The following is a 9,807-nucleotide window of genomic DNA, read 5'->3' on the forward strand; positions in this document are numbered from 1 at the left end:
CGCCGGAGCTGGCCGGCGGCGGCGGCGAGGGACGGGCGCACAGAGGATGCCCCGAGAAAAGTGGATCGACTCGCTTCCCGTGTCGCCCACGCGGACGACGCGGGGCAGTTTCTCTTTATGCACAAATCGATTTCTCATCGTAACAACATGAAGGAGAAAATCAACCAAGCAAAACAGAAAAGAGAAACAAGATATAAAAACATGACTAAACCATACGTCACTTCAATGCAAATTAGGGATGATCGTGAGCATCCCACATTCACCCAAATGACTACATAAACACATAGTGGATGTAGCATTTGTCTTACCAAGATAAACGAAAACAGAGACCTGATCTTTGTTGCTCAAATCGGTAGCTTTTTTATACTGGAAAAAGCCTTTCCATTAACCAACAACCATAGCTAAATCATTGTTCATGCACCTTGCCAAGTAGAACAAACATTTGCTTGCCAAACAAAGCTCAGGGTTTGCATATTAAGCTGCAGTGCATTGGGCAACAGACAAGCAATTGGGTATTATTAATTGATGAGACTGTAGTATGTACCTCAGGTGTAGCATGGGCAGAAGAAGTTCCGACAGACGGTGGAGCACGGACAGATAGATTTCCAGCAAAGTCGATGGTGTATAAGCACGCGATGTTGGTAATTTGTGGCACGATTATATTGGGCAAGCAACTTGCGATGTGATCTATTTGCTTCTGGTCGAGGGGTTCCATAGAACCAAGAAACACGCCGGACTTCTCTTTTGGTGTCATATAAATCCCCATACATACTGAAGAAGGAAGTTTCCTAAAGAGAAGTAAGGTTATTTCAGAAAGAATGTGTAGCAAAAGCTGTTCGCTCTTTATAAGCAAGTGGCCAAGTGCAATGTGTGCCTCGGTTCTTCAATACTTGTATGCCACACATGAATATATTGGATGTTTGACTGAAAGTTAAGACTTGCAGGTCAATACATATCATTAAAATCTCTAAGATTTATGTTATAACCTACTGGTAGATTTTGAGATTAAAGGTGAGATTAAGAGCATATGCCCTTCTGTTTCAATACCACTAAATTGTGTCTCAGTCTTTTGTGGGTAGCATCGAGAGTAAAAGAACAACGAGTGCAAGAATTGGAACATAGAAGAATCTTACCTGGGCATGATGCCATCAGGTTCTATGCCAAGATCGAGGTAGTAGAGCTCCCTCAATCTCTCTTGCCAAGCCCTCCCTTTGACCATCAATAGAACAGTCGCTCTCGCTTGCCCTGCTTTTGAAATCTCCTCTGCACCACTGCAGATCAGTTGGCAGCATAGGCCGAGCTCTCCCATCTATCATCACGTTGAGCGCATCTATGCTTACTTCCCTTGTATCATCACAACGGATGCTATAAATTTGCTTGTGTCCTTGTCATAAATCTGAGTTCTGCACAATATGAAAAAGAAAGAAAGTCTGTTAATACAACATAATGATAGTTCCAAGGAAACATGTACTACGCCGAAACTGGCCATGATAGTACGGATGTCATGTGGATGGACGTAATTGTGCAGGAATAACCGGGAAGAGTACTCGGATATCGACAACCCACCGGAGAGATCAGTGCACCCTACTTTAAACGTAGTTTCCTGGTGTCGCCACGGTGGTTGATGTTGCAGCAGTACCTGAGTCTTACCTCGAACTCCAAAGAACATGGCGCCGCCGACAACGCCCGAGGATGCAGGGAGAGCACGGAGACCGCTCCGCCAAACGGGTTCAACGCCACGTTCAGCAGGAACAGGTACTGCCGGCATTGGGCACGGGCCGAGAAGGCGTTGAAGCCGTCACAGAGCTGGACCTCGACGCACGCCCAGGCCCAAGCTCGGTCATGCACGGCCACCCGTGCATGTCGGCAAAGTGGTCCAGGAGTGCCGCCGTGGAGCTAGCGAAACCGCAGTCTGCCTGCGGGCAATAGCACGGCGTCGTGAGGGCACGCCTTGAGGTGGTCGGGGTGGTCATAGTAGGCCGGCGTGGCAGTGCAGCCGTGGGTGGCGTTGGCGCACGGCACCCGGATGGACTCTGTTAGCCTCTCCAGTGCGATGTTCCAGCGATAGCCGCCGGTCAACCGGATGTGACACACACGGCACCTCCTTGCCGCACCATCTTGTCGCGGCACCGCGAGGATATGGTATGACCAACGCCACACTGCACCCGAGCAGAAATGATGTTCCAGTGTTATTGGTACACAAACTTGTAATGGATCGGCCTAGGATGGACGACGAGGCGTACGCACCTGGAAGACTGGTGGCTTGAGAGGGAGGTAGCAGATGCCGCAGTTGAGGGTATCGTCGCCATCCACTATCACGTTTGCGAGCGCCATGCACTTCGCCGCCGGCTCCATCGTACCTGGAACCCGAAATTGCCGTCGTTGTTCTTGTTCTTCTTCTCTTGTTTTTTTCCTATGGAAATACTAACATTGTCTCCTCCCTCGTCGGAGGTCTCGGGCCAACACCTTGAATCCGCGGGCGCTCCTCGTGATGCCACAAACCCTCGCCGCCGACTGCCTCACACGGATGGCCGTCCCATCCCGCATCCTGACCTTGTACCGCACTACCGACACCAGCACCACCGATCACCGTTCCCGGCCCCATCGCTGCCATCACAAATTAAATAGGTACATAAATGCTTTCATCGTGAGGTTTATTTGTCATGATAGGTATATGCACGTGTATTGCACCGGAAGTTGATTTTTTTAAGCAACAAGGGAACATATGGGCACACATCATGATGCAAATCAAATAACAAAAAGGAGATTATGTTTTGGTTATGAAGCATAGAACTTCTGACAACTTTGTCCTGAGATATACTAAAGCCAAAGAATATCATAGAGGGAAATCAAATTATCTGAACGACATGATGTTATTTCACAAAATAAGTTAAATTTACATTTAAATTTTAAAATTACCAATTGTTCATCTTTACATGTAAATAAAAAGGTGGGAGTCAATATTACAATACGCTTACCAAAAATGTTCCTCTACAAAAAATTATCATGAAGAATCACCTGCCAAGAATAAAAACTGAGAGCAAGTCTGCAAAATAACAAATTGTTAACAATACATTCAGTAATATAAATCTCACTGTTCTTGCACACCCTTCAGAGCATACCAATTTTTCCCTTCAGACTATACTCTCGTCTATGAACAGAAAAAGAAAACCATAGAAACTGAATTCAAGTCTGCAGAATAACACAAAGAATCACTAACAGTTCAGTACCATGTGAATGGAGACATACCATACCATCCTTTTTACCTTCTGACTGCACTTCTATTTGTGAGAATTCCAGTAAGTAGATGGCAATTTAGCAAAATACAACCATTGGAATATGGGAAGCCGTATAAACTGAATTATGTAGATAATATCACACGTGCATTATTGGCCTCTAAGATGGAACAAAACTGAATACTACCCAAAACAACACACAAATCTGACTGACAATTTTAAAATTTCATATCTCTCCTATACTACCTAATAAATTCAAGTTGTATACACCTTTTTCAATTGCACAAAAATTTAATTCAGTTTCTAAAGTCTGCAATACCCCATAATTCTAAACAGTCTGCAATACCCCCATTACTAACTCTAGTTCAGCAAATCCCTGAGGAAGAGTCATTGGTGAGGATGGGCTAACTCCGCTATATACCATAACTCTTCTCAACTACCATATCCAGAAAAAGTATTGTCAATTTGAGAGGATACCGAAATTGAGTTACAAATAGAAATAACAAAAGTAAAATGTCAAGCATAAGTAGTCTATTCAGAGGAATCATTCCCAAAAGAAATTCTGAGCTGAACACCAGAGCACAGCGAGTTGTGACAACTCATATCCCAAATGATAGCAGATTTATTTAAACTGCCAGTAGCATCACAGTACAGACGTTAAAACCAGTAGCATTACAGGAACACTGTACAGTCAGTTCCTGCATGCATACCTGCCGGTAACCTTGGTACCATCACCGCTCACACTCCTCTGTGTGTCCTTCATCGTCATCTTTCCTTCGTCAAACAAATCCAGCAAACGCACACAATCGAATCACCTAATGCTTCGGCAACTCCAACAGCACGTTGTTGCTCCAAGCAATCAGTGAACACCACGGAGAGGGGCGTACTTGGATCCTAAACTCCAAGCAAACAATTAATTAAGATCCCTTGCACACACACACACACACCGAGAGAGAGAGAGAGAGAGAGAGAGAGAGAGAGAGAGAGAGAGAGATCAGGGTATCCCACGGTGAGGGATGAGAGGAGCTGACCTACGGAGCGCGGCGCCAGCAGGTTTGGGGATCGCGAGCAGGCGGCCTCCATCCGCGGCAGCAGGGGATCGGCGTTGTTTTCCGGAGGGGATCGGCGGCGGCGGCGATCCAGAACTGACGACGAGGGCGAGATCCGGCGGGGTCTTCTCGAGTCGTCCGCCAGCGGCGAGATCCGACGGGGCCGATGGGATCGAGAGACGCGGCGGCGGCGACTCCCCTCGGACGGCGGCGGCCACGAACGATGGGATCGAGAGGAGTGGGCAAGGAAGGTTGGGCTGGATGGAGTATTTTTTTCTGGGTGCGGGGTTTTTTGCGTGGCTGCGTGGGACGGGGTGGGGTGCGGAAAAATCAGCGAAAATAAACCGTGAAGACTATTCACCAACTGCTCCATTAGGAGTAGAGATACATGAAGCTCTCCAGCATGGCCTAAAAAAGACAGTACTAGCATTATTTTTTTACTTTCTTGTAACAGAATAATAATTTATCTATATTGTATTATTCTGCCCTTAAAATCTAAATTGCTTATTTCCTATGCGCAGGTTCATGTGCCAAAGTGATTGCAGGCATTATGCATACATCTTTTTAGTTATCGCTCTTATTCTTGCGTACATAAGAGGCAGGACTTAGTCTTTTTAATCCAAGTATGATTCACTGTTTCCCCACATTGTGTTCATTCAGCAACATCATCGGCGGCCACATTTGTGGTTCTCTTGTTGACGGCAGCCACTGCACTATATCTATCCCTAAAATCAAAGGCTGATGAAGAGATACGTTTGAAAATAGAAACGTTTCTCAAGGCATACGGCACATCAAAACCAACAAGGTACACGTTCTCGGAAGTTAAAAAGGTAACAAGACGATTCAAAGATAAACTGGGTCAGGGTGGATTTGGAAGCGTATACAAAGGTCGGTTGGCAAATGGAGTACCTGTGGCAGTAAAGATGCTGGAGAACTCGAACAGTAATGGACAGGACTTCATAAATGAAGTTGCAACCATTGGTAGAATCCACCATGCCAATGTGGTTCACCTTTTGGGGTTTTGCTCCGAAGGAACAAGGCGTGCTCTTATTTACGAATTCATGCCTAATGAATCACTTGAGGAATATATATTCGCACATGAATCTGATATTTGCCGAGAACTATTAACACCTAACAAAATGCTTGAAATAGCATCGAGCATTGCACGAGGAATGGAGTACCTGCATCAGGGGTGCAATCAGCGCATCCTCCATTTTGGCATCAGGGGTGCAATCAGCGCATCCTCCATTTTGACATCAAGCCTCACAACATCTTGCTAGATTACAGCTTCAATCCAAAGATTTCAGATTTTGGGCTTGCAAAGCTGTGTTCAAGAGATGAAAGTATTGTTACACTTACCGCAGCTAGAGGAACACTGGGCTACATCGCCCCAGAATTATATTCTCGGAACTTTGGGACAGTTTCCTACAAGTCAGATGTTTATAGCTTTGGCATGGTAGTGCTGGAAATGGTGAGTGGTAGAAGAAACTCAGATCCATGGGTTGAGAACCAAAACGAGGTGTATATTCCAGAGTGGATATATGGGAAAATAATCACTGGGCAAGAACTGGAATCAACTAGGCAAATGACGCAAATGGAGAATGATATAATGAGAAAGCTGGCCATTGTGGCATTATGGTGCATCCAGTGGAACCCAAAGAATCGCCCATTGGCAGCAAAAGTGATGAACATGTTAACAGGAAGCTTGCCCAGTCTAACAATGCCTCCCAAGCCATTTGTTTCGTCTGCAGGTCACCCTATACTGCAAGCATAGAGAGAAATTTACAATGAGTGAAAAATGTCTGATATGCCACAGCAATATCTTGTAATGTAGTAGTAGTAGTTACACAAGAATATCGAACGAATTTGCTTTGACATTGTGCCCATGTAAAATGTAATGCTATTAATTGTACCAGGGTGGTACGTATATGACATCAGATCTAACACAGTTTGCAATTGCTGGCAACAATTGGAAGGTGTATGTAGAAATTGAAGATGATTACCTTGTAATTTATTGACACATGGTGCCGGTGCGCTTCTTCTTGGTGGATGCGGAGGAGAGAGGAGGAAGGAGGTCCAAGGCGGCAGCCTCGCTGGACTCGCCGTTGCTTCCGCCGGTGCAGCAGGGAACTCCCAGGTGGGCTCGCCTCTCTGGATGGGCTGGCTGGAGCAGACAGCGGCAATGCAGGCTCGCCTCTCTGGGACGACCTAGATCGCCGCCGATTCCGCCAGAGCCCCGCCGGAGTGTATCTTTTTCTTTTGAGGGGAACTGTTAGGTTCAGACTAGGGAATCTGGGAAGGAAGCCATGGCGAGATTCGAATTGCAGGAAACGTGTCTCTGTATTACAACGAGCTAACTCAACTGAAGGATTTACAAGCCGACGGCCTCTGCCGTTTACCAATTCGCCACCCAACACAATGACAGGATAGACTAATATAGGATTACACCCAGTTGCCGTCCGCGTAGCGAGTGGAAGGATGATGGGCTCTCTTGCTGGGCCGGCCCTCCTTGGTGATGAAGCGTACACCGGTCTCGTCGGTAGTGGTACTAGGCCCAGTGTTAACACTCCCCTTTCCTTGAAGTCCAGCTTGTCCCCAAGCTGGCGCCCGCGGAAAACGCTGCTTGAGTTCTTCTAAATCTTCCCATGTCGCCAAAGAATCCGGTTGATCAGACCATTGTATCAAGCCTTGTGGCACAGCAGCATCACCCCGGCGGCGCAACCGGCGCTGCAGAACTCTCATAGGCACAGCAAACTGAGCATCAGGAGGAGGCAATTCAGATTGTACCTGACAATTAGGTCCCAGCGCTAACTTCAGTTGAGATACGTGCAGAACTGGGTGGATCTTGCTTGCCGGTGGAAGCGCAAGACGATAGGCTGATGCACCTACTCGTTCCAGCACTTGATAAGGGCCATAGTATTTGAACAACAATTTCTGATGAGCACGTGGGGCCACAGAGGACTGAATGTATGGCTGCAACTTGAGAAAAACATAATCACCCACAGCAAATACTCTGTCAGAACGTTTCTTATCTGCCTGGTGTTTCATTCGAGTTCTGACGCGCTCCAAGTGTTGCTGAAGTAATCTCATCATAAGATCACGATCACGAAGCCATGTCTCCAGGTCAGGAATGGAACAAGTGTCATCTGCAGATAATCCAAAAGTTCTGGGAGACTGTCCATATAGGACCTCGAATGGCGACTTCCCTTGCAAGGCAGAGTGAGGACTCGTGTTGTACCAGTACTCAGCAAGTGACAACCATTGAGCCCACTTCAGCGGGCAAGCATGAGTAAAACAGCGTAGATAAGCCTCCAAACATTGGTTGACTCGCTCAGATTGACCATCGGTTTGGGGATGATGGGAAGAACTCATACGCAATTTTGTACCAGTGAGTGCTGCCATTTCTTTCCAAAACCTGCTAGTAAAAATCCGATCACGGTCAGTGACAATGGACTCTGGCATCCCATGCAGTTTGTGTATATTGTCCATGAAGGCTGCCGTCACTGTGGACACAGTAAAGGGATGTTGGAGACCAATAAAATGACTATATCTCGACAGCTTGTCAACAACGACGAGGACACAGTTGAAACGGCCAGAACGAGGCAAACCTTCAACAAAATCCATCGTGAGCATCTGCCAAAACTTACGAGGCACCGGCAAGGGTTCGAGGAGGCCTGGGTACTTGTTACGATCCAGTTTCGCGCGCTGACAAATTAAGCACTCCTGAACATATTGCTTCACTCGAGCTTTCATGTGCTTCCAGTAGAACAGCTGCTTCAATCTGCGCAAAGTGACAGGAATACCCGAGTGGCCCCCAATCGGACTTGTATGAAATGCATCAAGTAATTTAGGAATCAGATCCACATCAGGAGGAAGCCATAATCGACCTTTGTAACGGATCAGACCATCTCGAAGAGAAAATGGATCATTTCCAGACTGCTGTACTGCCAATTTGACCAAAAGTTCACTTGCTTCAGCACTATCCTGATACACATCCAATATTTCCTGTATCCAAGCTGGCTGGTGCGAAGATATAGCAAGAAGGTCCTCCCCTAAGTGTGGTCTGCGAGATAATGCATCCGCGGCACGGTTGTCAATGCCTTTTTTGTACCTGATCTTGAATTGGAGTCCAAGCAATTTTGTGAACACTTTCTGCTGCCAAATAGTGTGTAACCTCTGGTCTTCCAAGTGTGCTAAACTGCTATGGTCAGTAAGTATTAGGAATTCAGCATGTTGTAAATAAGTTCTCCATCGTTCCACTGCAAGAAGCACGGCCATATACTCTTTTTCATATGTAGACAGACCCTTGGTTCTGGGGCCCAATCCTTTGCTCACAAATGCAAGAGGGTGGCCACCCTGAAGTAGTACTGCACCCACTCCGGTATCACAAGCATCAGTCTCAATTACGAACTGTTTCTGAAAATTAGGGAGTGACAGTACAGGTGCTGTTGTGAGGGCTCGCTTCAGTTGATCAAATGCTGACTGAGCTTCAGAAGACCACACAAATGGAATATTTTTATGCAGGAGATGAGTCAATGGCTGGCTGATCATACCATAGTGGCGAACAAACTTCCGGTAGTAGCTAGATAGCCCCAAAAAACCACGAAGTTCCTTCAAATTAGCAGGTACAGGCCAGTTGACTACCACCTCAATCTTAGCAGGGTCAGTAGCTATGCCTTCCTCAGACACCACAAAGCCCAGATAAGAAATGATGCGTTGTGCAAACGCACATTTAGACCCTTTGATTTTCCATTGGTGCTCCTGCAATAGGTCCAACACTTGCTTCAAATGGCGCAAGTGGTCCTCCAATGTAATACTAAATACTAGGATATCATTGAAGAACACCACAGCACATTTATCTGGTTCACGAAGCACTGGAGCTAAATCATCATTCATAACAGATTGGAATGTACATGGCCCTCCAGTCAGTCCAAATGCCAAGACTGTAAATTCATAGTGCCCGTTGTGTGTGTGAAAAGCTGTCTTATACTCCTCACCCGGCGCAAGCCTGATCTGATGATATCCGGCACGAAGATCCAGCTTCGAAAACCAGGACGCTCCAGGGAGCTCATCCAAAAGCTCATCGATCACTGGTAGCGGGTATTTGGACTTGAGTGTCAACAAATTAAGATGACGATAATCCACACACAACCGCCACGAGCCGTCTTTTTTCTTGACCATAATAATAGGCACTACTGGAATCAGTTAATTTGCCATCTGCCATCTCTTTGCCGTCTGCTAGCTGACGGCAAAGAAGCTCTTTGCCATCAGCTACCCAAAAGCAGACGGCAAAGAAATGGCAGACGGCAAATAAGCTCTTTGCCATCTGCGAGCTCTTTGCCGTCCGCCAGCGGACGGCAAAGAGAGAGGTGGCCCCCACCCCCCGCCCGTTTGGGAAAAACTTAACGGCCCACCTCTTTGCCGTCTGCCAGCAGATGGCAAAGAGGCAAAAGGGCGGACGGCAAAGAGGTGAGTACCTAACGGCCCGTACCCCCCCCCGCCCGTTACTCTGTTCTCTCCTC

At 46.7% G+C, this 9,807-nt stretch overlaps 2 protein-coding genes across 3 annotated transcripts in view; one reads left to right on the forward strand and one right to left on the reverse strand.

Annotated features, from left to right (window-relative positions):
* Positions 1 to 3,388, reverse strand: part of LOC123073905 (uncharacterized) — a 5,716-nt gene extending 2,328 nt beyond the window's left edge. Inside the window, exons 1-3 of one of the 2 annotated variants that reach the window (XM_044496905.1) lie at positions 2,979 to 3,388; positions 1,134 to 1,403; positions 545 to 788 (exon numbers count right to left, since the gene is read on the reverse strand). In XM_044496905.1, the coding sequence (XP_044352840.1) occupies positions 545 to 788; positions 1,134 to 1,309 (420 nt within the window). In that variant the 5' untranslated portion in view covers positions 1,310 to 1,403; positions 2,979 to 3,388. Of the gene's footprint in view, positions 1 to 544; positions 789 to 1,133; positions 1,852 to 2,978 lie in introns of those variants that run through there. The other variant, XM_044496904.1, reaches the window with a different exon arrangement.
* LOC123076092 (rust resistance kinase Lr10-like) overlaps positions 1 to 6,059 on the forward strand; it is a 78,047-nt gene extending 71,988 nt beyond the window's left edge. The window contains exons 5-6 of the mRNA XM_044498518.1: positions 4,946 to 5,505; positions 5,541 to 6,059. Coding sequence (XP_044354453.1) covers positions 4,946 to 5,505; positions 5,541 to 6,059 — 1,079 coding nt within the window. The remainder of the gene's footprint in view (positions 1 to 4,945; positions 5,506 to 5,540) is intronic.
* The last annotated feature ends 3,748 nt before the right edge of the window (positions 6,060 to 9,807 follow it).

The sequence above is a fragment of the Triticum aestivum genome, chromosome 3D, assembly GCF_018294505.1.
Source record: "Triticum aestivum cultivar Chinese Spring chromosome 3D, IWGSC CS RefSeq v2.1, whole genome shotgun sequence".
Lineage (NCBI taxonomy): Eukaryota > Viridiplantae > Streptophyta > Magnoliopsida > Poales > Poaceae > Triticum > Triticum aestivum.